At 41.1% G+C, this 27404-nt stretch overlaps 2 protein-coding genes across 4 annotated transcripts; both read left to right on the top strand.

Moving 5' to 3' along the window:
• The first annotated feature begins 4771 nt into the window (after nucleotides 1-4771).
• On the top strand, nucleotides 4772-9600 carry Rsrp1 (arginine and serine rich protein 1). Of its 3 annotated transcripts, XR_001201604.3 has the most exons (6): nucleotides 4772-4978; nucleotides 5219-5824; nucleotides 6616-6767; nucleotides 7580-7652; nucleotides 8408-8491; nucleotides 9142-9268. XR_001201604.3 is itself a non-coding variant. In XM_005004288.4 (5 exons), exons 2-5 carry the CDS (start codon nucleotides 5281-5283, stop codon nucleotides 9256-9258), a joined length of 897 nt encoding a protein of 298 aa, XP_005004345.1. In that variant the 5' UTR covers nucleotides 4772-4978; nucleotides 5219-5280; the 3' UTR covers nucleotides 9259-9600. The 3 variants fall into 3 exon arrangements, 1 of the variants encoding a protein (XP_005004345.1); XR_010043023.1 differs by having other exon boundaries at nucleotides 7580-8491; XM_005004288.4 differs by lacking the exon at nucleotides 7580-7652 and having other exon boundaries at nucleotides 9142-9600.
• Nucleotides 9601-16635: 7035 nt separating this feature from the next.
• On the top strand, nucleotides 16636-25262 carry Syf2 (SYF2 pre-mRNA splicing factor). Its single transcript, XM_005004290.4, has 7 exons — nucleotides 16636-16784; nucleotides 17004-17111; nucleotides 19619-19744; nucleotides 20432-20549; nucleotides 21079-21169; nucleotides 22571-22669; nucleotides 24269-25262. Exons 1-7 carry the CDS (start codon nucleotides 16758-16760, stop codon nucleotides 24432-24434), a joined length of 735 nt encoding a protein of 244 aa, XP_005004347.1. The 5' UTR covers nucleotides 16636-16757; the 3' UTR covers nucleotides 24435-25262.
• Nucleotides 25263-27404: the final 2142 nt, after the last annotated feature.

The raw sequence follows: 27404 nt of genomic DNA, 5'->3' as shown, positions 1-27404 counted from the left end.
TTAGGAAAATTCTCCTGGATTATTTCTGTGAGTAGCTTTTGTAGTTCACTTGTTTGTGTCCCTACTTCTTCTTTTATGTTCTTAATCCTTAAGTTATGGCTCCTCTTATCATCTTCTTGTCTTTGTATTATTGCTGTGTGTTTCTTTGTTATTTTTAAGAAGTTTTTCATTTCATTCTCCCATGTTTCAAGTCTGCCCTCCAATTCAAATAGTCTGTCCTTAGTTTCTTTCAAGCTGTTATGCCAGTCTTGGGTAGACTTCTTAATTTCTTGATAGTCCCTTTGCACCTGCTTCACATACTCAATGCTTTCTCTGTTTTCTCCATCAAGCAATTCTCCCCTCTTTTTCTGTTCTTCTATTCCACCATCTGCTTTTTCCTGGGTGGTGCTTAGCATTTCTCTAACTATTCTGCATACTTCTAGCTTCAGGTCATTGATAACTTCATTCCTGAATTGGTCTATGAGGCTCTCTAAATGGCGCTTAATGTATATTGGTGCAGTGTCCACAATTGCCTGATTCTCAGGATTGGGGGTCGAGGAGCCTTTTTTGTTGCTTCCCTTCCCCATATTTTCTGTTCCTTATAAAATGTAATCTTACACAGGAGGCCCGGCTTCCCTGCCTGCCAGCCACAGCCTGATCAAATTGCGCTGGCTAGTTGTTCCCGCCCACCGCTGCGCCCCAGGGAGTTGCGGAGGAGGCATAGGCTGAGTACTTCATAGAGCTCTGTGGAGCATGTGGGTTAGGAACTGCTCATAAACTCCACCACTGCTTTGATATCTTTGGATGTTTCTGAGGCATAATTGTTGGTGAAAAACTGAAAATCAAGCACAAGTCCATGAAGAAACAAGGAGTAACAGCTGGGTTATGGGTATGCAGATCTGTGATCCCAGGACTTGGAGGGCGAGGCAAGAAGCCTGCAAGTTTGAGCCCAGCCTGGGCAATTTAATGAGATTCTGTCTTAACATTGAAAAAAAAAAATAGGGCAGAGAAGTGTGAAGAATCTAGGTCAGCGATGGTCAATCTTTTACAGCTTTCAGTGTTACAGTCCATGTGGCACATGTGCCACCACTGTCTTAGGATCAAGCCCTAGAACTAAAAATAAATGAATAGTAAAATGTCACATTGGTTATCTCTAAGGATGGAAATTTCCAGAGGATTTCATACTGCTAATGGAATGGATTATTTTTACATTATACTTGTTCATGTTCCTCTACTTGTTAAAATTTTTTTATTTATTAAAATTTTTTAAAATTAATTTTGTTTGGGTAAAGGATGACTAAATTTTTCTTAGCCTCTCCAATTGTACTCATCCAATACTATAAACATTCTAAAAATATTTGAGAAAGGTAGAAACAGGAGGGGCTGAGAAACAGGTTTAACTATATTTGGTAGAGATACAAAAAGTTTAACGGAATGATGTAGCAATGTAGAACTTGTAAATGAACGGTGACGTGAGGGCAAGAGATACTTGTGTAGGCTGGCAAAATGAAATGGGAAAAATGGAAAAAGCTGAGTATAATTTTAAAAATCTACACCAATGGAAGAGATAAGGCCACTTTGTAGTTGTTTAATAAATGTAAAATGTTTAATAAATGTAAAAGCACTGAATTTACCTGTTAAAAGAAAAACACCTTTTACGCCCATAGTAAAAACCAAGTGTTACTCAATGATACCAAATGAAGAATCATTCACCTATTGAAACACATTAAACATTTTTTAACATGCAACAACAAAAAGGTGCTGTTCACAACATGCAGTGACATTGAAGCATATATGAAAAAGCTGTGCAATTTTACTGAACATATTAGTTTTGTATTGCTGTGGTTAACCACCACAATCTTAGCAGCTTAAAACAATTCAAATGTATTGTCTTACAGTTCTGTATATGACATGTCTCACTGGGCTAAAGTCAAAGTATCAGCAGGGCTACATTCCTTCTTGAAGACTCTAAGAAGCCCCAACACTTGCCCTGAGAGACTGGCAGAATTAAGTTGGACAAGGTTAACTATGTTTCCTGGTTGACCGATAGCTAGGAGTTACCTTTATCTCCCAGAGGCCGCTCTCTGGTTCTTGCACACAGCTTAATACCTTTCAGAAATAGCAACAGGATGTGGAATTCTTCTCATGCTTTGACTATCACCGGTGACTAGTTAGGGCTCATCCACATACTTTAGGATAATGTCATCTCCAAGTCCTTTAATTATATGTGCAAAATTCCTTTTGACATGTTAAGGTGACATGTTCATTGGTTCCAGGGAATTAGGCTTGGTTATTTTGGGGGACATGGTATTAGTCCATCATAGTAAAGGACATTAAGAAAAGAAAGTCACATTTTTAAAGAAGAAGAATCCCCATTGTAAAGATTGCATTTCTGCATAAATTAGCCTACCAATTCCATGCTGGATGTGGTATCATAACTGAAGTTGGATTTTTCCTTCCACTAAGTAGAGAGATGCTCAGAAAATATTATGTTATATACAGCTATACTCTAAAATCCCTTGCAAACTTTTAACTCAGGTAGACTTCATATGTTATAGAAATGTGTAACATACCTGTATTCTGCACAAAGATAAAATAGTATTTCCATTGTTTCTAATGTCCATTAATATCCTAGATTTTTTTGATCATCATTTTTTAGGTATACATTTGACTGACACTATGAACTAAGCCAAGTGTAGTGGCACACACCTATGATGGCACGATTCAGGAAATTGAGGCAAAGGATCACTGCTCATTTGAGGTGAGCCTAGGGTATAATAGTGAAATCCTGTCTCAAAAAAAAAAAACGGGGCTGGGGATTTAGCTCAGCAGCATAAGCGCCTGCCTTGCAAGCAGGCAGTCGTGAGTTTGATCCCCCGTACTGATAAAAAGGAAAAAGACAACAACAAAAAAAAAGTCTAAAGAGACTTCTATTATCCTTTTCTTATTCATAATCAAGACCTCCAAATTTCTGTCACTCTGATTAAATACCTAAGAAAATCAGTTTAAAGATTTTTGTCTCACAATTTCAGTCCATTTTCAGCTCACAGCTGGGCATGGTGGCACCTGCCTATAGTCCCCATTACCTGCCAGGCTGAGGCAAGAGAATCCCCCTGAGTTTGAGGCCAGCCTGGGTTACACATGAGTTCAAGGCAGGCCTCTACTGCATAGTGAGACTCTGTTTCAAAAAATTCCCCCCCCAAAAAAGAAAATTAAGAGACAAACCATTGTCAGCTGGCTTCATATTGCTTTTACCCATATGTATGACAGAAAAACATGGTAGGAGGGTTACGGCAGGAGAAAGCTGCTTAGCTCTTAGCAGCCAGGAGGCAGAGAGCCCAAAGGAGCTGGGGGACACAGTCCAGTAGGGCAAGGTCATGCCTTCGTGACTCACTCCCTTCCACTAGACTACAACTCCTAAATGCCTATTACCCCCAAATAATGCCATCAAATTATGATGGATTATAATATAATTGGTGGATTAATTCCACTGATTTAGAGCCATCATGATCCAGTCACCTTCCAAAAGCCTCACCTCTGAACCTTTAGGGGTTCATTCTGGAACCAAACCATAACACATAGTTTCATTTTACTTTCCCTAACATATTTTTTGCCTTCTAAAGGCGAAACTCATAATTTTTCTCTTCACTCAGTTTCATGAGAACCTTCAGCAAAACGTCCTGGCGGTGGACCCTGTATTTTAGCTTGTGAATTTACGAAAGAAACGTTTCAGCAGAGTAGGATGGAAGAAAGAGGACTGCCAAGTTCAAGGCTAGCTGGAGGAACATTCACTCACACCACCACCCCTCACCCCAGCTTATCTGGAAACTTAAAAAGAAAAATGTTGGAGATTTGGCTCAGTGCTCCCTGGGTTCAATCCCCAGCGCGCGGCGAGGTGCTGGGGGAAAGTGGATTATGATGCATCCTCAAGCGATGTGGATGACAGTAAGGGAGATCACATCGGCGGATGCAGATGTCTGTTACAAAATTCTGTCCGTTTCCGTGCATGTTTAAGGGTGTGGAGTGGAGATAAACAAGGGATAAGTGCTTTTAGCGCCTTTTGTAAAAATGCACTTATAAGAGTGTATGCAATGACTAACACTCTTTACTGTAGTTCATTCAACAAATACTTTTAATCCACAATTTTCTTTTTTTTTTTTTTTTTTGCCTTTTTCGTTTTTATCGGTACCAGGGATCAAACTCACAACTGCCTGCTTGCAAGGCAGGCGCTTATGTCGCTGAGCTAAATCCCCAGCCCCTAATCCACAATTTTCAACACATTAATGTTTGGAATGCGCTATATTTTAATTCCCTGACAACAGTAATCGTCGTTCCTACGCCAAGCGTACTGTCCTAAGAATGGACACCGCAGGCATAATTCTTTTCCCTTAAAGATTTACTACGGTTGTCTTTGCATTTTTCTGTCTCTTTTAATTACCTTCTCTGGCCAAAACATCAAAGAAAAAAAAATCAACATTTTCCATAACCCTGTGATGTCTATCCGCCGGATTTCGGATAAGAGGAAGTGTCCCGAAAGGATCCACTAAGGCACAGGCCGCCTGCCCCAGTGGCCAGGTGTAAAGCTTCTTGTCCCGGCGCTACATAAGTTTTTGGCTAGGAGCCAAGCCCTTTAGCGACCTCGCAACGCAAAACAAACACGAAAACCCGGATGTAGCCGCGCCATCACTAGCCAAATTACGCATGCGCATCCTGAGGTGTTCGCGCGCGGATGTGGGTGGGGCCTGAAGAGATCAGGGCGTTGATTGGACGGGAGGATAGCTACGCCCACACGCTCATTTCTGCGCATGCCCCAGGCCTCAATTTCTAGTGTTTTCTTGTAGTGTTTGAGAACTTCCTTTTCAGTTCGCGCCCGGACGTCGGGAGTGGACGGTGTCCTGGTTTTGTTAGGGAACGCTTATACGAAGCTCCTGTCAGTACGCTTCGAGTTAGGCGACTGTTAGGCCTCTCTCTTCATTCTGAGGGGCGTCGAAATCCTGCGGTGAGTGTTTTGCTAAGACGATAGATTCCTAATTTTCTCCCGTATGAGTGGCGGCTGGAAAAGCACCAGGCTAGTGGCGCCGGGAGCTGGGTGAGAGGGTCGTGTTTGTGCTGGCCGCAGCCGCCTGGACGCGGAGTAGCATTTTTGGGACGCTGTTGCCTTGCTCCGCCTTCCGCGGTGTTCGACTGGCACCCACTTCCGGGCCTTGATTTTTTTTTCCTCTTTGCTGTTTGCTTTCAGGTGCCGCTGGGTTTGCGAGAACAGTTTTTCTAAAGAAAAAGAGGCGTAGGTCGTGGGCGAAGATGTCCAACTACATGAACGACCTGTGGCCCGGCTCTCTGCAGGACTCCCCTTCCGTCCCCGGGTCGGATGGGTCCAGCCGGCTGTCCTCGCGATCTGGGAGCCGCTCCTCTTCCCGAAGCTCCCGCTCCGAGCCCCGCGGCTCCAGCCGCTCGCCCTTCGGGAGTCGCAGCCGACCCCGGAGAAGGAGCCGATCGAGGTCGCGTTCGAGGAGGCGCCACCAGCGGAAGTACAGGCGCTACTCGCGCTCTTATTCGCGCAGTCGGTCCCGATCCCGCGGCCGCCGCTACCGGGAGAGGCGTTACGCGCCGCCCCGCAGGTATTTCCGGTCTCCCTCGCCGCGCCGCTCACGCAGTCGTTCGCGCAGCCGCTCGCGCTCCCGGGGGAGGTCGTACTTCAGAAGGTCGCACTACGCCCTCGCTCGGGGCCGTCGGTTCTACGGTTTCGGTCGCACTGGGTACCTAGAGGAGCGCGCCAGGTGGAGAGAGAGATCGAGATCTAGGACGAGGTCACGGAGCAGAACCCCCTTTCGTTTGAGTGAAAAAGGTGAGTGATTTGTGTTACGGGCCACACCGTTAACGTCCCCCTTTTATCAGGAACCAAAGATGTGTAGTTGCAATGTGAGTTACTTTGTTGCCAGAAATTTTAATACTGGGATTACTTGTTAGGGAAAGAGGGATGACTTTAGCTGCCTAATAGTAAAAACTGCAATATAATTGGGGATCTAGTATTTAAATGAACGTTTTTCTTTTTTTAGAATTAAAGTTTTTTTTAAAAAACAAGTCCCATATATGAGGTTTTTAATGCATTCTTTATATTTGTTTGTTTCCGGCACTGGGAGTTGGACCTTTAGGGCCTTTACTTTGACCTATGCCCTTTAATATTTGCTGACATGCCCAGGATGGGCTGGAATTTGCAACCCTGCCTCAGACTGCCAGAGTGCTGGGAATACAGACCTTGTCCTACCATCGATAGGTGTAGTCTTTTAAATGTTAGTGAGAGAGTTGGGGCTGCAGGATTGCAGATTTAGGGACAGTCTGAGCAATTAATAAGACTCAGAAAAGGCTGTAGATGAGCTCAACGGTAGGCTGCCTATAGGTTTGATTCCCAGTGCTGAAAAAATACTGACTTGTTTGTTCGTTTTAAGTTTTGGAGTTAACATTTGAATGTGAAGAATAATGTCAGCTCTTGGTCAGAAAACTGAAGAATTATTACATAATTTACAAACACTTACTTTTCTTAGGGAAATATTAGGTAGAGAATTTTGAATCCCTGAAGTGAGTCTTAGTCCTCTTAAAACTGCCACAGGATTAATGAAAGTCTTAATCTTCTTTTAGATCGAATGGAGCTGTTAGAAATTGCAAAAGCCAATGCAGCAAAAGCATTAGGAACAACTAACTTTGAGTTGCCTGCTAGTCTCAGAACTGTTTCTGTAGTCAAAGAAATAAGCCATGGAGCAGCTGTAGCAGGTGTTGGTGCAAAATCTGAGGTAAGTATTTTACATTTGTAAGAAAAAAGTACAAAAAAGCTATTGGCAGAATATTGTGTGTGTGTCTGTGTGTGTGTGTGGTGGTTCTTTTTTTGTTTTGGTGGTAGTAGGAAATTGAATCTAGGGTCTACTGTGAGCTACATCCGCAGACCCATTTTTGTTTTTTTGAAATGGAGTCTTAAAAAAAAACAAAATGGGGTCTTATTTAGGCTGGCCTGAACCTCATGGTGTTCCCTACCTTTCTGGCCTTTTTTGGTGTTTTCTTTCCTCTTTTATTTTGAGGTAGTGTGGGCTCAAATTTGGCAACCCTCCTATTTCAGCCTTTTGGAGTGGTGAATTACGGGTATGAACCACCATCCCATTAGCCAATTTTCATTACTTTAGACTACACATCTCCCCCACCCCCTTTTTTTGGTCTTTGAGACAGGGTTTCACTGTGGAGTTTAGGCTGACCTTGAACTCGAAGCAGTCCCCCAGAACACAGGTGTGTGCTCTCACACCCAGCCTAGACTATACTTCTTAGAGTTCTAGATACACATATGTTATTTGCCAAAAACAAAATGTTAGATCTGACAATACTGTACAGGATTATAACCACAAAAGTGGGAGGAAGTGAAACTTATTGGCAGTTGACTCGTGTTAGGCCTTTTATAATGCTATGATATTGTTGATATTTTAGTGATTTCTGTTAAGCTTTTACTGTAGTATTCATAGACAGTACTCTCTCTTTAGTTTTCATTTGAAGCATTATGTTCCCACAGATATGTACTCAGCATACAGTATAGTTTATCTGCTTTATTTCTGTCTTATAGAAATCATGAATGTGGTCTCCAGACTGATGAAGAAAATCTGTTGGTAATTGGTACATGGGCCAAAGCATCAGAGGTTTAACTAAGTTTATATTCACACACTAAAAACTTAGGGTTTTTTTCTATTGTTGTTGTTCCATGTGCATGCTAGACTATGGGACAGGTACTATTCACGTATGGTTACCAAAGAAAATTTTTAAATTAACTGAAGGTACATTCTGTAATGGTAGATATCCCTTTTATAATACATGCAATATATTCCAGATATTTTGAGAGATTACAGAAGAAGAGCCTGCTTCACATGCAGATAAGTTTATCACAATTCTCAAGAAATCTGCAGGGTGTGCATTGGCAAATTGCCCTGTATACACTTTTGTTATGTGAAATTTAAATTTAGGATTGATAGCTTTAAAGGTTTAAAGTAGAGATTGATTAAAAACCCAGTGAAGATACCCTTTCTAAATGAACTTTTATCTTGAACCCCCAAATGTGGGTCTACTGACTCCTAATAGAAAAGTAGTATAAGGTCTTACTCAGATCATTAGGTATCCTACTGGTAGATGCCTTAGTTTCTTGAAACCAGGCAATTTTTGGTATGACTTTATTTTCGAGAGTTACTTGAATTTGCAGCAGGAGAATAAAGTACAAGGAAGTGTGCCTTGTTCCTACTATGACAATAGGTTAGGGTGTTAACCCTGTGACGTTAGTTACAATTTGATTGGTGCATCTGTGACTAAATTTATACAAAATGAGCCCATTCTGTTTATATAGAACTTAAAAACCAAGTTTTTTTTTTTTTTTTTTTTAAATTTCTCTCTTTTGCTTGTCTAGCTGTCAGAAAAGGTAACAGAAGGTGGAGCTAAGAATTCCAATGAAAAACCTTCCCAGCAAAAAAACATAGTTTTTAGTGCTAATGTAAGTATATCCGAGCATTAACTACTTGGAAATTGGGATTAAATTATTTGCATTGTATGTGCTTTTTCTTTTTGTTGTAATAATTTGGGGCCCATTTAGCCCTTTATACTAGGATTTTAAGTTCAACATTTTGCTCATTATGTAATGTATTTTTCAGATAGGTTCTCATTATGCAGTTCAGGCTGGCCTTGAACTCTATGTAACCTAGGTTGGCCTTGAACTCGCAAGTTTTCCTGCATCAGCCTCCTGAGTGCTAGGATTACAAGTGTACACCACCAGCCAGCTTTGCGGTTATTTTAAATCTTTCTCCCTTTTTACTGAACTAATAATGTTATAAATTAAGAGCTTAAGAAGCAAAGCTAGACTTGGTGGTGCATGACTGTAATCCCAGCATTCAGAAGGCTAGGTGAGAAGATTGTTCAAATTTGAGGCCAGTTTGAAAAACATTTTGACACCCTGCTTTAAAAAGCAAAACCCCAGTTGTCACACTGTTGGGTTTCTTGGCTTCACAGTTACATTGAATCACTTTATAAAATAAAGTCTTGTTTTGCCTCAGCTCTCTTAGATGGGGTTACTTAGTGGATTTTGTGAAAACCAAAATATCTAAAATGTTTATGCTTAAAAGTAAGTTGACTTTATTTGTCTTACAGAATTCTGTAGCAAAACCAATGCAGAAAACAGCTAACACAGCTGCTGAAGAGAAATCTTCAGGATCACCAAAAATAGATAAGAAAAAAAGCCCATATGGGCTGTGGATACCTGTGTAAAAGAAGAAAATGAATAGCTAAGGTTGCCTCAAACTGCACTTTATTACAAGTTTGTTTCCAGCATTATCCCATATTTTTGAATCTTTTTTTGGTAATTACTTCAATTAAGAATCAATGCAAAGATATATAAATGCTTACTAGTAAAATATTAACATTTTAGGTTTTTTTGAAGACCTGAGAGCACAAATGGACCAGAAATTACATACAGGTGGGAATCTTGTATATATACATATATATATATATATATATATATATATATGTTTGTAAATACTCTGTATCAGGTGTTTGTAAGTCACAGTGATTGAACTGTGTTTTGTATATTTAATAAAATTATTTTTATTATTTGTTTTTATTGTATATATTCATTTAACAAAGAAGCATAAGGCAGCAAGTCATTTAAAGTTTGCTTATCAAAACCCGGGTCTAGGGGCCAGAGATTTAGCTCAGTGATGCAGCATGTGCCTGGCCATGATTCAGGACAAAAACCTAGAAGGTAAAATCAGATGTGCAGGATGTGTTACTGAAGTCCCACATGCTTTAGAGATGGATCACTAAAAAATGTATTGGTGGTATATAGGAAAGGGAAACAAACCAAATGGAGATTTTTCACACGGACTTCTTATACCAACTGAATGTTTCATTAATTCAGTTCTGACACTAAACACACAGACTGTTACACTTTGTTTTGCAAGGCACCCTCTTTCAGATGCCAGTTGTAAGTAATGAGTTCGCATCTTTCCTATCCTTAAAAAGTCTAATTTATCTACTGTTGTAGATTTTCAAGACATTGGAGAAATCAGCAGGGATTTCGGGAGGACTTGCCACAAAAAATGTATAAATCTAAACTGGGCACTAAACAGAAGGAGGACCATACAGTTTGTGGTGCCAGGCAAGTTAAGATATAGAAGGGGAACAAAGGTAATCATTGTAGCAGTCAACCCTATCTTAACCCTGATAGGAAATTCTGTGCATCAGGATGTCACCATGTTGTAAAGCTTATTCATAGCCTCTTTTGTTAGTTTACCAGTGGTGGTAGGTAGTATTGCCCCTCTAAGGAGTACTCCAATGAGAGAACTGCTTGAAATGTCTCTTACTCATTTGAAAAGCACAGGAACCTGATGAAAGCATTTTGTGGTTGCCAGAGTTGTTTCCCTGGGGCTGAGAAGACTACAGAGAGGCTTTAGCTTTACTACTAGCTGGGGATATGGTTTTATGATTTGCCTATGGAGAAACCTACTATTGACTTACAAAATGATGGGGATAAACGGCCAGATTCAGAAGTGGAATGCAGTCTGGAAGGGAAGTGTGTCTTGGGTATGCACCTTCCTAATACAGGGCTGGTACCTCAGCCCAAAAACTGGCACCCCTGTAGTAGGGCATTTATACAGATCTATTATAGTTGAGTGCTCTAAGTCCTTCAACCTGAGCTCAGGTATAGTTGGAAAGGATTTATTGTCACTGAATAACAGGACATTTCCGTAGCCTTATCACTTAGGAATGGTTTCAGCTTTGCCAAGAACTGAGGAATGAAAGTCAATGGCCCATGTGGAGGATGAAGACAAAACAGTTCAATCCACTGAAGATCTAAAGGGGCAATTTCAACTGAGAGCACCTAATCATTAGGAAGACTCAGGAAAAGCCTCAATGCTCACACAACCTGTGTTCTTTTGCCTCATAGTTTAACCATTCAGTCCTCAGAGCCTACATGATTCTCCCCCACAGTTTACTTACAGAGTCTGCAAACTATGCCTGTAGTTTAATTACTTGTGTGCTTTTGTCCTGTGTTTTAACCACCCACTCACAGAGCCTGTGTGCTTTTATTCAGTTTAATCATTCACTGGCCAGGTCTTCTATAGTGAGCCAGGTGTGGTACAAACTGCATTCAAATTGTAATCACGGCCACTCGGTGGTGGGTGTGTGTACATGTCTTAGCTTCAGTGTTACAAAACCTAGGAGGATCTAAACATGGTAGTTTGGGAAAATGCCTGTCAAACCAAATGGAAGACTCTTCGCCCTGAGGCGATAAGAAGACATCTTTCATCTTTACACTAGCAGATTGTTGTGGGATCATTCCCAAGAGCAACAGCCCTGAGTTTTTTACAAAGAGTTTAGTTTATATAGCATTTAGAAGTGGGAAGAACAAAGCAAGTGACAAAACATAATTGGTTACACAAGTTGAATCCTATATTGACAGGCAGGCTAGTCCTGAAATTTGTTGAAACAAAGGAATTATTTATCATAATACAGAAACATTCCAGGAACAAGGTGAGGGGTCACTTACAGGGTGAGCATAGTTAAAGGTGTCCTTGATTAGCCCAGGGTGCCTTAAGGTATAGACAATTACTCTGCTGACTTCAGTTGACCTTGACAGTGTCTAAAGCCCAGCTGCATACCCCTGATAAGCAGCAGAAGCAGCAGAAACTTGGTCAGAGACCTCTCACTGCTCTCTTAAGTTTGCTATTTTATAAATGTGGTCTTACATTATAATTGTACCCCATTAGTCTAACTATCAGGAACCTAGCCAAGAGTCCCAGTTGTCAGTCTCAAGAATGTCATGAGGAAAATAAAAAACAAGTATTATATTCCAATAATGGCTGGGAAGTTAATGTCTCTGAATCCAATTTCCTCCATTCCCAAAACAGCCACTATTGTTCTATACAGTGATAGTTGGGGCTAGTAAAGGATTATAATTCATCCAGACTCGGACTCCAGAGGGTGTAATCTTATATTTGAAGTATCTTGTGTTAGGTCTGGGAGAAGGGGGAGGGAGAGGAGAAGAAGTCCGAGGAATGGAGCGGAGTGGACGGCCGTGAAAGTAGTGGTCAGCGGTGGCTTTATTCCGGGAATGCGGGGAGGGGGCCCCCCGCCGCCGGCCCCGGGCGCAGCATCTCTGCACCGAGCCCCGGGCCAGGCTGTGGTCTCTCCGGGAACACGGGGAGTGGAGACTGGCGCGCTGGCCGGCGCTGGCCGCTGGAATCTGGCGAGCTCTCTCTCTCTCTCTGGCGAACTCCCCGGACACGTGGCGTGGGGGAATCTAAATAGCTTAAGCTTAGGGCAGTGCCCCAAAGGCCATTAGAGATGCACAGGTATCTCATTGGCGCACAGGTCCTTAAGGATGGGGATATAGGGTTACAATCAAGTGCATAGGGGGCAGGGGGGGGGGGAGTTTAGCTGCAGCCTTTTCTGGTTACAGTGTTCCATCTGGGCCGGCAACTCTTTCATCTTGACCAGAGTATAATCCTGTGATGATTTAAGAAGGCGTAGATGATCTTATATTTAGAAGTATCTTGTCCTTTAGTATAATCCTCAGATGATTTAAGGCATAGATGATTTTATGTTTGGAAGAGTTAGTGGGAAATCCCAGATGAGTGGTATCAACAGTCCCAGCCCTTCCTTTTATCCCACAGGGAAATATGCAAAACCAGTCACTGTAAATTTGTAATCCCCCACAACCAACCAAAGCCAGTTTAGTATTAGCAAGGTATGGTGGTCTATGCCTGTAATCTCAGAATTTAGGGTAGCTGGGGGTTTAGCTCAGCGGCGTAAGTGCCTGCATGGCAAATGTGAGGTCATGAGGTTGTGAGTTTGATCCCCAGTACAAAAAAAAAAAAAAGATTTAGGGTAACTGAGGCAGGAAGGTTGCAGTGAGTTTGAGGCCATCTTGGACTACATAATGAGACTCTGTCTCAAAAAAGAATAGGATAGCATAGCACTACACTGCAATACAATATAATATTAAATACATTTTTCAGTCTTCAAGTGGGGCTTTGTGAGTTAACTAATAATGTGTTGCCTACTATTCTATTATTTGCACCTTCCAAGAATTTAGCCAATGCTGGGGATTTAGCTCAGCGACATAAGCACCTGCCTTGCAAGCAGGTGGTCGTGAGTTCGATCCCCGGTACAGATTTTTTAAAAATGCCAAAAAAAAAAAAAAAAAAAGAATTTAGCCAAATGTTTACTTAATAGTTCTGGAGCTTAGAAAATTATGAGTATCTCCAATTGTATTTGATGGTGAGTAAAGGCAGATTGGTTGATATCCTCCTCTGCAAAGTTCTGGAACTTAAAAATTTCCTATGTGAGAGAGACTCTAGAAGTCATGACCTAATCCTAGGGTCACCTTCTCTTGGCTGGTATTGGGAAGAGCACCTATTCTGATCCTGACCTGTGTTTAAATAGCCCTGGGAACAGAGTGACTTGGGTGTTAGACTGAGACTCAGTAATGGTCTCAGTCTAACACCTTTCCCTATGCACAAGAGAGCTTTGGCTATTGCTTTGCATATGTGCCACTTCTAAGACACACTTTTTTTTTTTTTTTGCAGGCAGGGTTTTGATATGTAGTTCAGACTAAGCCAGAGCTCATTATGTGGCTCAGGCTGACCTTGAACCCACAGCAGTCCTCTTGCTTCAGTCTTCCTAGTGCTGGGATGACATGCAAGTGCCAACATGCATGGCTCAGATTCACTTTTATAGTTAATACTTTTCTTCAGATTTCTTTACTATTTGAGCTTTCTCCTTCAGTTCATGAACATGCTTGAGACTTCTCCGTTTCTTTTTTCAGTTCTGACTTTATTGACTTTTTAAAACTACTGAGTATCTTAAACAAATAGCTTATATTTGTTCTCCCGATAATCACTCTTCCAAATCCTATCAATCATAATTTTCTCTTATCCCCCACTTTGTTTTTGAGACAAGATCTCACTATGTATCCCAGGCTGGCTTCGTACTTGAGATCTTCCTGTCTTGCCCTCCCTAGCGCTGGGATTACAGGTACGTGCCACCATGATGCCTGGACAGTCCTAATCTAAACTGACCTTGGTTGATCCTCCTACATACTAGAACACTGAAGATAACAGATCATGTATACATACCCCTAAACTGGCCATCACTGCATGATTAGAATGCAGTTGCATAAGTGTGATGTGCCATTACTATATAAGCTTGGGTTACTCAGTGAAGGACGGTGATGCTGATAGTTACTGAGATATTTTTGCCAAGAGAGTAGATTCAGGGCTGTGCAAAAGAAATGAGAACTACAATAAAAGTAAAAAGATGAGTTACATCAGTATATCTAAAATAGGTCAACGTTTAATATAAGAAACACTCATATTTTACATCCTCTGTACTGTTTGAAATCCAGTGTTTTACCCATAGAGTGTGTCTCAATTTTCAGTAGCCACATTTCAAGTGATCAGCATCATAGTAAAAGTTGGCAACCATTCTGGAAAACAGTGCCTCAGACGATAGCCTCAGGCAACAAGCTTTGCTCTAAAAGTATGGAGAATAACATTCACTGAAGTCACCACAGCATTATGTCCTCTGAGGCAACTACAACATTCAGTTTGCCTAGTAAAATATCTTTTTTTTTTTTTTTTTTTTTTTAATCGGTACCAGGGATCGAACTCACGACTGCCTGCTTGCAAGGCAGGTGCTTATGCTGCTGAGCTAAATCCCCAGCTCCACCTAGTAAAATAAAACTTGAGTAAACCTTGTCCTTGTGAATGTGCCCACATTTTTCTCTTGTAGGGTCCTGCCTTGAAATTTTCTTTTGTTCAGGGATTTACATATATTTGAATTTTTCTTTGATATCTTAGATTTTCTACATTGATTCTTTGTCCTCCGTCCACCATTAGGATACTATGCATGGTCTCCTTCACTTCTCAAGTTGTCAGTTTTCTCCACTCACCCTTTAGTTACCAACTATGTGGAGATTCTCATCATTTTCTGAGCTGTAGTACCAAGTGGCAGTAATCTCTTTGAAATGAACCTGTGCTATATGGAAGCTGTCACAGTATTTCTTGTTTGAATTAGTGGCTTTACCGCTCACCCATCCACCTTTAGAGTAGTTCCCAAATCAAAATCTGCTTCTTTTGCTGCCGTAGCTGTGGGGTGATTTTTCCTCTGAGGATATGCTGTTTATTCATCCTACCCAGGTCAGTAGGGTCTCTGGAGTTTACTCTTACTAATTTTATCCTTTCCCCATTCTTTTGCCTTAGTACAAAGTTATTTAGTGCTTCTTTACAAATACTAGAGAAAAAAAATTCCTAAGAGTATGACAAAGAGCTATTTTTATTTTTGATAGGATTAGCCAATATGGGTATACATTCATCGCAAATTGTTTTTTTTAAAACTAAAATTACTCCCCTTTATTTCTAATTTCTGGAGTTAATAAATATAAATTATTTTATGTACATCTCGAGTTATTTTCTAGGTCCATACAAACCTTTCTTTACTTGGTATATTATGAGAATCTTTTCATCTTAGTATAGATCTGCCTCATTCTATAATTGTATATAATGTAATTTCTCTATGCACAGTAATTCTCTATTAGCACTTCTATTACCATCTTTAGTTATCAACTCATCATTTGCCAAATCAGAAATTCCTACTGGTGTGCCTGATTCATCCAATGTTTTATTTTATATAAATGTCACAAATAATTATCTTCATTTTTATGAAACAGTCCTAATTTTGTTTTCTGTTGCCATATATTTGTTTGTAGTTACAGATGAAATAAGATTTAAATTTCAATTATTTTTCCTTATCAAATTGCTCTCTCTCTCTCTCTCTCTCTATATATATATATATATATATATATATATATATAATATGTACATATATTTTTTTAAACAGGGTCTATTTAGTTTAGGCTGGCCTCGAACTTTTGGCGATTTTGCTGCCTCAGCCTCCTGGTGTTTTTCCTGCCTCAACCTCCTGGGATTACAAGTATGTGTCACCGCCTGGTGCTTTTTGTTTTTTAAGACCGCCCATTAAGTGACTAAATTGTTCAAACTGGGCTCAAACTTTGATCCTCCTGCTTCACCCTCCAAGAGGGATGGGATTACAAGCCTACACTTTCGTGCCCAGCTCATATTACTGCTTAAATTTTATATCTAGATTTTCATTTAGGAGATTCCATTTTCACTGTTATGTCTAATTAGTAGTCAGAAAACACTACTTTCCATATGTTATCTTCTGTCCAGCGTTTTACTGCTTTATCTCAGTAATTTTAACACTTTCCTCTTTGGACTCGTAAACGTGAACAAGATTAGACTGCTCTTCTTGCAGTCATCAACACACAATACAAACATCTTGTGCGGTGAAAGAGAATCAAAGTAGTGTGAGCTGTACTAACGGACCACACGACACACGATAGCTCGGGAAGGCCTGTCTTTCAAAGCGAATAGGCGCCCAGTTAACAGGATGTTTTCCCAGCCGTTCTCTATTCAGCTCCTCCCAACCGGATTCTTCGCAACTCACTTCTCTACACTCAATTCTTCTCCCGGCCTTGCTTCCTCAACCTTCTGCGGCTGCGCACAACCTTGCCCGCTCCAAAACGTCACACCACTGAAAGTGCAGTTATTGGTCCCAAGTTTCTAAGGCTGACCGGAAGGGGCGGGGTTTGTAGCCACTTACTTGGTATACTTGGCAGGGCCGCCTGCAGGCAGACAGACGGAAATGTTCTGCGTTGTTGCCGGAAGTAGGAAGCTGGGGCTCTAATGGCGGCTGCGACAGAAGTCGAGACTGTGAGTACCAAGCGGCCTAGCTCGAGTTTTTATTGGTGAGAACTCTGGGGAGCGGTAGGGCCGATAGACGAAGGCGAAAGCCTTGGGTGTCCGGCGAAGGAGGCGCAGAAAGTGGGGGGCCTTGTTGGAGGTGGCAGGCCTCAGCCTGCGCTGTCGCAATCCGCCCGGGCAGCTCTGGGAGAAGCCGAGCCCCCCTGAAGCCGGTTCTTTTTGTCTCAGGCTCAGGTGGGCATCGCAGAGGAGGGGTCCTGCACGGCGGCGAAGGAACTCGCTTCTCAGAAGCGCGAACAGAGACTGCGAAAATTCCGGGAGCTGCATCTGAAGCGGGTGAGTCGGCCCGGAGGCCAGCTCAGACCTGTCATCTGCCCAGGATTGTGCGTCTTTCTTTCCAGAGACGAGGAGGTCTCACCGGAAAGTCCGACATGCCACAGAGCTGGATATTCCCCTGAAATGAAGCTCTGTTTATTAGTTCCAACCCTAGCACATCAAGACGACTTTGAGAACTTTTGAAAATACACCTGTTCTCGGGGCTGGGGATTTAGCTCAGCGGCATAAGCGCCTGCCTTGCAAGCAGGCAGTCGTGAGTTTGATCCCTGGTACCGATAAAAACGAAAAAAGCAAAAAAAAAAAAAAAAAAAAATACACACGAAAAAAGCAAAAAAAAAAAAAAAAATACACCTGTTCTCTTCACCATCCCTTAGTCTGGTTTAATTTATCTGAGCTAGATTTGAGAATCCATTACTAACAGTCTTCTTACTCTGTGATCGTAACAAAGTCTTCCTTTTATCTAGGAAAATATGTAGAACTAGAAATTGGAAGAAAACTTATGTACTTTCCATTAAAAAGCACCGAGTATAAAGCCGGGCGTGGTGGTGCACACCTATGATCCCAGTACTCGAGAGGTTGAGCTAGAAGGATTGCTTCGAATTCTGGGCCAGCCTGGGCTACATAATGAGTTTAAGGCCAGCCTAAATTACATAGCGTGACCCTGTCAACCCCTGGCTACCCCTCGTCCGTTGGTGCACATCCCAAATACTGAGCATACCTCTCAAAGTCTACAATGTGGTCGCCTAGTCGGTGGGTGGGAAATTAGGTATTTAAAATTAAAGTGTTCTGTTCTGAACTACAGGATACATCAGATAGCCCGAAATTATACTGTGGTATGTGCAATGTTAGAGGTTAAAATATAATCCGCTGGGGGTGCAGAGGGAGATTTTGATACAATTTGGGGGCTAGAGGGAGTGTTTCATTCAAGATGTGACACCTAAACTATTCTTGGAAAGATGAGTAATTACCAAATAAAAGAGTTGGAGGAGGAAACATCAAGCAAAGGGAACAAAAGAGAATTTGTAATAGGAGTAAGCGTCCAACAAACAATTGGATATGTTTGGAACTAAGAAAAGAGCAATCTCTAATTCAGTTGGAAATGCTTTGTTGGTAATTCGGACATGTTTCCACAAACTCCTGACATCACTGCAGCTGTAGACAAAACCAAGGCTATTTAAATCACAGACATGACCACGTACCCTTTTTTCTTCTGGACACCATTAACGTGCCAATTCCAGCCTTTAGTATTACCTTCTACATAGAAATTTAAGCTACTCATAGAATGCCCTTGTTTTCTGACATGGCCAATTCAGAGTCTTGAATCTTACCACCGGTCACCTGATAACCCCCAAATTCTGTAATTAGCTCCATTTAACACTCATTGAAATGTTTCTGGTGTTTGCTCTCCAAAGTTGGGTGCAGTGACTGCACCCTTTGACTGCAGACTGAAAGGCATTGCATTGTCAGAGACAAGAGTATGTGGGGGTGGTAGTTGAGAGGGCATATCTCTTTGTCCAGAAACAAGTTAATGAACAATTAAAGAAGCATGTTTAAATATTTACTTAGAGGGATTGTGTAAAGATTATGTATGGAAGTTAGGAAGCTGACTTGGGTTAACTGTACCAGCCTGTGACCTGAGAAATATCTAATGTAAGTTTTTCTTTCTTTTCTTTTTTCTTTTTTTTGGTACCAGGAATCAAACTCAGGACCTCGAACTTGCCAGGCGGGGGTTGTACTACTGAGCTATATCTCTGCCCCAAGTTTTTCTTAAGATAATCTACTCAATTTGTTTTATGCAGTTAAGTTTGTTAGAAAATAGGCTCTTCATTAGTACTTTAAATGGGAAAGTTCTTTTCATTTGTCAAAATATTTAAAGAGGAGGAGAACCTAGAAAGTGTTAAAGATATTAAGATAGGCATTAAAGCCCTTCAACCCTAACTTGAGACTTTATTTGAATTAATCAGGATTTAAAAGTAGAATATCTTTCAGTGCCACTGTGGTATGGCTCTGCTGCTTTGCAAAACCTTGTTCTGATCCAACTCAAGGGATTACACAGAGGCAAAAATTGATACTAATTTCTAGGGCTCTGAAACAGCAAACAGTACAGTTGCCTTTTTCTTGACTGTGTACCTGTACAGACCTTATCAGTCTGTTCCCTTGTTTAGATTCATTTGATAGCTATATGTTGCTTTTAGGATAAAATGGGGTCATCTTGTTAACGTGTCTCATTTGACCCGCCTCAAAGAAAAGGCAAACTCTATTTGAATTTCTTTTCTTTTCTTTTAAGTCTTTTTTGAGACAGAGTCTCACAGTGCATGTTAGGCTGGCCTTGAGCTCACTTTGTAACCCAGGGTGGTCTCGAACTTGCGATGATCTTCCTGCCTCAGCCTCCTGAGTGCTAGGATTACAGGCATGCGCTGCCATACCAGGCTAGATTTCTTTTCATGTTTCATTTGAAAAACTTTTGCTTTATTTTTTTTTACTTATTTTTCGTTTTATGATTTTAGAATGAAGCTCGTAAATTAAATCACCAGGAGGTTGTGGAAGAAGATAAAAGACTTAAGTTACCTGAAAATTGGGAAGCCAGAAAAGCTCGATTGGAATGGGAGCTACAGGAAGAAGAAAAGAAAAAGGTTAACAATCACTCCACCATCTTCATAAGTGATTTCTCCCATAGTCCTCTTGTACTGAATAGGAGAATGTTGATTTGAGTAGCCCACATCTGGAACCAAAAGGCTAGAATTGAAATTTTGGCTCTGCCTTTTAGCTGCTGGCACATTTTAGATAAATTACTTACCCTCTTTGCACCCTGTTTTCTTATAGATTTGATTATGAATTAAATGAGTTAACGCTTGCAAGCATTTAAAACAGGTTCTGAAATTTGCCAGAACACGTAAGTATCAGGGGCTGGGGATTTAGGTCAGTGGCATAAGCGCCTGCCTTGCAAGTGTGTGGTTGTGAGTTTGATCCCCGGTACCGATAAAAAAGAAAAAGACAAAAAAACCCCCATCAAAACACTAAGTATCATATGCTTCCTTATAGACTAGCAGACTGCCAGATTTCCTTTATATATTAATCAGTTTTTAAAAAGTATTACTTGAAGCTGGATAAGGTGGCACATTTCCGTAACCCCAGCATTTGGGAGGCTGAGGCAGAAACATGAGTTCCAGGCCTGCCTGCTGCATAGCAATGCCCTGAATCCAGAAAACCTCGAACCAGACAAAATACTATGCCATATCTTTATTGGGTATTTTTTATTTAAAATAGATCAAAGAATTGTTGGTGTTACAGTTATGGAACCAGCTTTGTTTTCCTGTTAGGAATGTGCAGCCAGAGGGGAAGACTACGAGAAAGTGAAGTTGCTGGAGATTAGTGCAGAAGATGCAGAAAGATGGGAGAGGAAAAAGAAGAGGAAAAACCCTGATCTTGGGTTTTCAGGTAAAGTTGATCTTTCTTCTATTGAACAGGCTTGCTAGGCAGGCACTTGTGCCACTGAGCTAAATCCCGGCCCAAGCATTGGTTTAATGTGTCTGGTTCAGTGAAAAGATGTGCACCTTGTTTTTCCTTTTTTCCCAAGACAGGGTCGCACTATATTTCAGGCTGGCCTTAAATTCAGTATGTACCTGGGCTGATATCAAACTCACAGCAATCCTCCTGCCTCAGTCTCCTGAGTGCTGAGATTACAGGCATGTGCCACCATTTCTGGTGGTTTTTCCTGTATGGGGTGTTGTCGAAGAGGCCAGGGAAAATACAAACACACCTCAGAGGGCAGAACCTAAAGAAAGGCTACCCTTCAGTCAGCTGGCTTTTTGTATTCTCTCCGTAACATGAATCAGTCTTTTTACCAACATACTCAGGATAGAACCGGTGCTGAGATTACTGTCTTGTGGCTGTATTAGTTAATCTTTCCCTGAATAGTAATAAAAACAAGAATATATGCCATTTCTAATTCTAATTTTATTTTTAGATTATGCTGCTGCCCAGTTACGCCAGTATCACCGGCTGACCAAGCAGATCAAACCTGACATGGAAACATATGAGAGACTGAGAGAAAAACAGTAAGTCCACAGGTTCAGTGCAGTCCCTCATTCATACTGAGGTGCTGTGGGTATCTTTGTGTATGTATGTTGTACACCTACATATAACTGTACATAAATACAGCCTTTTTTCCCCCGGTAGTGTGGTTTGGATCCAAAGCCTTTGCACTGAGCTATAACCCAGCCTTTTTTATACTTTATTTTAAGATAGGGTCTTTGAGTTACTTAGGCTGGGGTTGAACTTGTGATTCTCCTGTCTTAGCCTCACTGCGTTCCAAGATTACAAGTATGTTCCATATATATTTTTTTAATTTTTGGTACTAGGGATCAAACTCATGACCTTGCACTTGCCAGGCGTGTGCTTATGCCACTGAGCTAAGCCCCTGGCTCAGCTCAAATATAATTTAAAGTTGAGATTTGGGTTATAGTTGTCTTAAGAATGGACTCTGTTTTGACATGATTTGACTATTTTATAGCAGTTAAGCTAACTTCCTGGTTTTCTTCTGAACTTGAAGTTCTGAATATTGAATGGTTAATACCCAGATTATCATATTTAAGCATTATTTAGGAGGCAGTGTACTTTAGTGCTGGAGTAAGCGAGTTTTTTCTTTTTTTTCTCTTGTTTTCAGTGCTGGGGATTGAACCTAGAGCCTTAGGCATCCAAGACTAGTGCTCTGCCTCTGAGCAACAGTCCTGGCCCTCCTGAGTTTTTTTTTTTTTTTTTTTTTTTGAGCCCAAATAGTAAATACTTTGGCCTGTGTGTGCCGTAGATCTTGGTAACAACTGCTCACCTATGCTGCTGCATTGTGAAGGTGGTCACAGAGGCTACCCAGATGATCACTGTGGCTGTGTCCCTGAAAAACCCCTGCTCTAGTGGAAAGAAAATAACTGAGTTTAGAACCTATAATCTCAATTCTTTGTGACTTTTATAATTCCTTTAAAACTCTGGAGATTGGCCCAGTAGAATGAAGAATGAAGAAAATACTAGCATAGATAATTTCTTGAGCTTATTCTAATCTTGTCTTTTAGTTTTTATTTATTATGATTTTTATTTTTGGTATTGGGGATCGAACTCACACCCTCATGCTTGCCAGGCAGGTGCTTATACCACTGAGCTAACTCCCCAGCCCTTGTCTTTTTTTTCATCTTTTTGAGACAGGGTCTTGCTATGAAGTTCAGGCTGGCCTTGAGCTCACTTTGAAGTTCAGGCTGGTCTTGAACTTGCAATGATCCTATTGCTTCAGCCTCCCAGGTGCTGGGATTACAGGAGTTCGCCACCATGCCCAGTGTCTTTTATTTTTTTTACTTCCACAGTAAATATATATATATACTTCATTTCTCATCATGAATGGTAGTTTAGTTTGAAATTTGAAAATGGAACACTTGTAGTGTTACTGTAAATCCATTTTGCTGTCTTTTCAGTGGAGAAGAGTTTTTCCCAACATCCAACAGTCTTCTTCATGGGACACATGTGCCTTCCACAGAGGAAATTGATAGAATGGTCATAGATCTGGAAAAACAGTAAGTGCTGCGTAGAGCTGCCTGAAATGTTAAGTGAGATGCTTAAACAGAGGACAGACTTCCCGTGTGCGTCCAAATCTAATGTGCTTTGAATGAATTGGACAGACAGAAATGACACCTGTAGTTTCTGACCTAGTGTGGATAGTGGTTTAGGAGATGGACAGTCAGCATGGGTTAAGTCCGTATGATCTGGAGTGGGTATGAAAAACATTGTGAAATAGAATTGTAACTGAGTGAGAAGATTTGCATCACTCTGACAGAATCCCCGAGATAAACAGTTTACAAGGAGGAAAGCTCTGTTTTTGCTCAGGGTTTCAGAGCATTCAGTCCGTGGTGTCTTGCCTGCTGCTTCGGGCTGTGGGGCACAGTATATCACGGTAGGAGCATGTGGCTGAGGAGGCCTGTTCATATCATGATGGACAGAAAGGAAAGGCAGAGGAGAATTTGGGGTCTCAGTATCTCTCTGGGGCTTACTTTCTGTGACCCCCAGCTTCCTCCTGCCACATCCCACTTCTGAAAGGTTCCACCGTCTCCCAGTAGCACCATGAGTGGGGATTGAGATGTCAACACCTGGCCCTTTGCAGTACAGTCCAGGTCCGAACCACAGTAATTCAAATTGAAGAAAAAAAGTCTAAAGAGAGTTATTTATTCTTTAAGGAACTTCACTTTTGACCACTCCCCTATTTGAGTTGAAGAGGCAGGAATGCTGTAGTAAATGTACCTGGTTATATTTGTGTTTCTTAGCTCTGTGAGAGCTGAAAGAATAGACCAGAATGAGTTTATATTTTAGCAGTTAATATATGTAAAGTGTTAAAAAGAATGTTTGAGCCGAGTATGGCTATGCTATCTTAGCTACTCAGGAGGCTGAGGCAGGAGAATAAAAAATTTAAGGACAGCCTTAGCAAGGCTGTCTTAAAACAAAAATATTAAAAAAAGTCGAGATGTAGCTCAGCACTCCGTGGGTTCAGTCTTTACTACCACACACAAAAGTAAAACATGTTTGGCACATACTATGTATTGTATTGGCTGTGGTTATTACTTATAATAGCGATCTGTTAAGGTAATACCTTCTGTTCATTCCTAGCAATGTGTCATTGCTCTTTTAGAAATATTCTAAAGATGAGTTTGTATTTAAATTTTTTTTTTGAGACAAGGTTTTGGTATGTAGTTCGGGTGTTCAGGCTGGATTTCAAATTGTTGGGTAGCTGGGTGTGGTGTTACATGCCTGTAATCCCAGCATTTGAGAGGCTGAGTTGGAGGATCACTAGGAGTTAAAGGCCAGCCTGGACTAGGTGACCCTGTTGTCCCCACCCCAAAACAATCATTATATAGTCTAGACTGGCCTTAAGCTTGTGGCAATTCTCCTGCCTCAGCCTCCTGAGTGCTGGGATTATAGTTGTGTTAACACTATGCCTGCCTAATTTCTTAGTATTTACCTGAGATTGTGCTACTGAGTCATAGTTTCAACTTGAAATTGATGATGACTGAGCTTCCCCCCAATACTATTATAAATACTGATTCTAATCATAACTGTCTGTACATGATTTGTTATGATAGAAAGGCAGTTTTGAACTTTATAAATTATTGTCTTTCACCCAGAATTGAAAAACGAGACAAGTATAGCCGCAGACGTCCTTACAATGACGATGCAGACATTGACTACATTAACGAGAGAAATGCCAAATTCAACAAGAAAGCCGAAAGGTTCTACGGGAAGTACACGGCTGAAATTAAACAGAACTTGGAAAGAGGAACAGCTGTTTAATTCTTGTTTCTAGAAGCTGAAGAATGGAGTGGAAATTTCTGCTCGCAAATTGAAGCTTTCTTTTATCAGTGACCCAGAACGTAGTCTATGCCTTCCTGTTCAGCATTTTGGAATAATAAATGTTTTTTCTTAAAAGTGTACTTCTGTGTATATTGCCACAGTTTTGTGCTAGAATAAAAGACCTATTTCTTGTAGCAAAATTGTTTTGTAACACCTAATTTGTATAAGTCCTGACTATATTATTTTTCTATGTATTTTAAGTGTGTATAATTGTTTAATCTTTGAGACATTTTGGGCTCAACATTGCCAGCAGTGCACAGAAACACAGTCATTATTGCTTTGAATATTGTTTATGGGTTTCACAGAGTCTTGAGCTGGCTCTGGATCCGTTGGGGTCAGGACTGAAGGTGGCAGTGGCCCTGGGAGTTGCCAGTAGTGGATCCTGCACAGGACCAAGTGTGGGGAGCAGCGGGACCAGCCTCACTGAGTGTCTACCATGGGCACTTCTTTTTAAGCGAGCAATAAAGTGCTTTGGAGTAGAGTCTGCACTAATTATTAAGACAGAGGCTGGGGGTGTAACTCAGTGGTGGAGCGCTTTTCCCCGGACAGAGTCCCTACCCCTGGGAAATACATCTATGTGTGTATTAGTGAATCCTATATACCTAGTTCCCGTGTTCTGTGTCAACTCATGGTCACTTGTTTCATCTTTATTTCTACCCACTTTGTCTAAAATTGCTGTTACTTTGAAGCAAATACTAGATGTACAATTTTATATATAAATAGTTCAGTATGTATCTCTGAAAAGAACTATTAAAACACTTAAAACTATTCAAATATTTTTGTCTTTTTTTTTTTTTTTTTTCCTTTTGAGACAGTTTCACTGTGCTATTCAGGTTGGTCTTGAATTAATGTAGCCCAGGCTGGCCTCAAACTCACAGTGATCCTCCTGCCTCAGCCTCCTGAGTGCTGGGATTACAGGAATGTGCACCATCAAAAGTATTAAACTTTTCACAGCAGTGGTTTCATTTCGTACAAGTCTGGAGAGAAAGGTATTTTTGTATATTGATTAAAATGCAAATATGACGTTCCAAATTGAAATCCTAAAGAAAATTTAACAAACACTTCAGCTTTGGTGTCTGAGAGCAGTTTAACAGTGTCACTGGTCATTGCCCCTTTAAAAATGCTTGTACAGTAGCATCGTCTTATTTCTGTTCCTCTTTGTTTCCTGTTCTGCAGTTTTTGTGGTTAGTCACAAGTCTGTCACGTCTTGATGCTCCTGAAAATACACAGATACGTTCCAGTCTTTTTGTCTCCTGTCTCTTAGTTCAAGCCTGAATATCACAGTAGATTTAAGGAAAACCTTCAGAATATTGTCAAATAGAGTCTGGTAGTGTTTAAAAGAATAGCTCACTGATACTTAGCAGAGTTTATTCTACAATGTACACATAGCTTGTAGACCAGCTTAGTTGCCTGCCAAACCGTGACTGGTGATCACACATGTTACAGTGCTGGTGAGACAGTACAAGCACAATTCTGAAAAATCTGCTGTCCTGGGTTGCTGCTCCATGCTTCCTAGTTTTTTCTTCCTGCTTGAATCACATCCAGCAACCTGGAATTGTAGCAGATGTTTTGTGTCGTGAAGTAATAAGCATGCGAACAAAAGTCAGGATGCAGAGGAGAACGGAGCAGAGCTTGGGCTCCCGGAAGGATGGAAGGAATAGTACTCGGCCCTCAGGTCGCCAGAAAGCAGTGTTTTTCTTATCAGGCAGGATGGAGAATCTCATCATTCTGTATTAGGCGACTTCTTGTACTAGCAAAATACCTGAGATGATCACAAAGGGAAGTTCATAGTTTTGCAGATGGCAGTTCATGTTTAGATGAATCTATTGGTGTTATGCGTGTGGTGATGCAGTACATTATGACAGCAGGTGGTAAGCAAGTTGCTTATGTAATAGTGGCCAAGAATCCAGAGAGGGAGAGGAAGAGCCTGGGATCCCACAATCCTCTTCTAGGACATGACCCCAGCGCCCTAAAACTTGCCACTGGGCCTCACCTCTTAAATGCTCTCCCACTTCCAGTGCCACTACAGGCCTTTTGAGGACACATTGATCCAAACCCTAACAACGGAGCATTGAGTGTAATACTGAGAAAGTGCTTCCCTCAGTAGTAGAGAGTAACTAAGCACTGCTTGGATATCACCTAACAAGACCTGAAAGAATCAAACCATTCCCAAATAATTTAGCTGCATTCCAGAACAAAGATAGAGACTTACATTTTTAAAAACCCAACTATCTAGCAGCTAACAACATCAAATCACATTGTCCATTATCTAATCATAGAATCATAGGAAAACAAGAACCATAGATTGAAGGAAAGCCAATGAATTTCAAGAAAGAACTGATATAGACATAAATTCAGTTATTTTAACTGTACCCTATGTGATCAAAAAGTTAATCATGACAAGAGCAACATGCAACTTCTAGACATGGAAACTACAATGTCTGAGATGAAAAATAAACTGGATAGGCTAACAACCCATTGTACAGCACAGAAGAGATTGGGAATATAGAGATATAGCGACAGAAACCAACATGAAATAGAAGGTAAAAAACCGAAAAGCTCTGAACAAAAGCATCAGTGACTTGTACATGCAGTTTGGAGTCCCCAGCGACAAGAGGACTGACACTGTTGCCTGGAGAAGGTGGAATTTCATCTGGGGTCTGATTTCTGTTGAAGTATGAGCAGGTGTGAGAAGCATATAGAAGCCATGAGCTGTGCTGAGGCTTTCTCCTGGACAGCAGGGCAAAGGATCTGAAAGGTCCTAACTGTCTCAAGTGTGATCAGCAAGCTACAGGTCTCCTTAGGGAAGTGAGGGCTTAATTAGGGCTCTCTTACTCAGGCGCCCAGTTGCAGTGTTGGCAAGGGCTGGGTCTGGCTGTAATAAAACACATCTCAGTCACACGGCCTCGC

This window comes from Cavia porcellus, unplaced genomic scaffold (assembly GCF_034190915.1).
Source record: "Cavia porcellus strain 051 isolate PalLab524CR breed Dunkin Hartley unplaced genomic scaffold, mCavPor4.1 scaffold_25, whole genome shotgun sequence".
In the NCBI taxonomy this organism is placed as follows: domain Eukaryota; kingdom Metazoa; phylum Chordata; class Mammalia; order Rodentia; family Caviidae; genus Cavia; species Cavia porcellus.
This window is presented reverse-complemented; position numbering and strand designations above follow the sequence as displayed.

Excerpts from the sequence above, each read along its gene's own strand:
- Syf2 (XM_005004290.4), top strand. The coding sequence starts at position 16,758 with ATGGCGGCTGCGACAGAAGTCGAGACT. Across the intron at positions 17,112-19,618 it reads GGGAGCTGCATCTGAAGCGG|AATGAAGCTCGTAAATTAAA; the intron begins GTGAGTCGGCCC and ends TTATGATTTTAG. Across the intron at positions 19,745-20,431 it reads AGGAAGAAGAAAAGAAAAAG|GAATGTGCAGCCAGAGGGGA; the intron begins GTTAACAATCAC and ends TTTTCCTGTTAG.
- Rsrp1 (XM_005004288.4), top strand. The coding sequence starts at position 5,281 with ATGTCCAACTACATGAACGACCTGTGGCCCGGCTCTCTGCAGGACTCC. Across the intron at positions 6,768-8,407 it reads GTGTTGGTGCAAAATCTGAG|CTGTCAGAAAAGGTAACAGA; the intron begins GTAAGTATTTTA and ends TTGCTTGTCTAG. Across the intron at positions 8,492-9,141 it reads ACATAGTTTTTAGTGCTAAT|AATTCTGTAGCAAAACCAAT; the intron begins GTAAGTATATCC and ends TTTGTCTTACAG.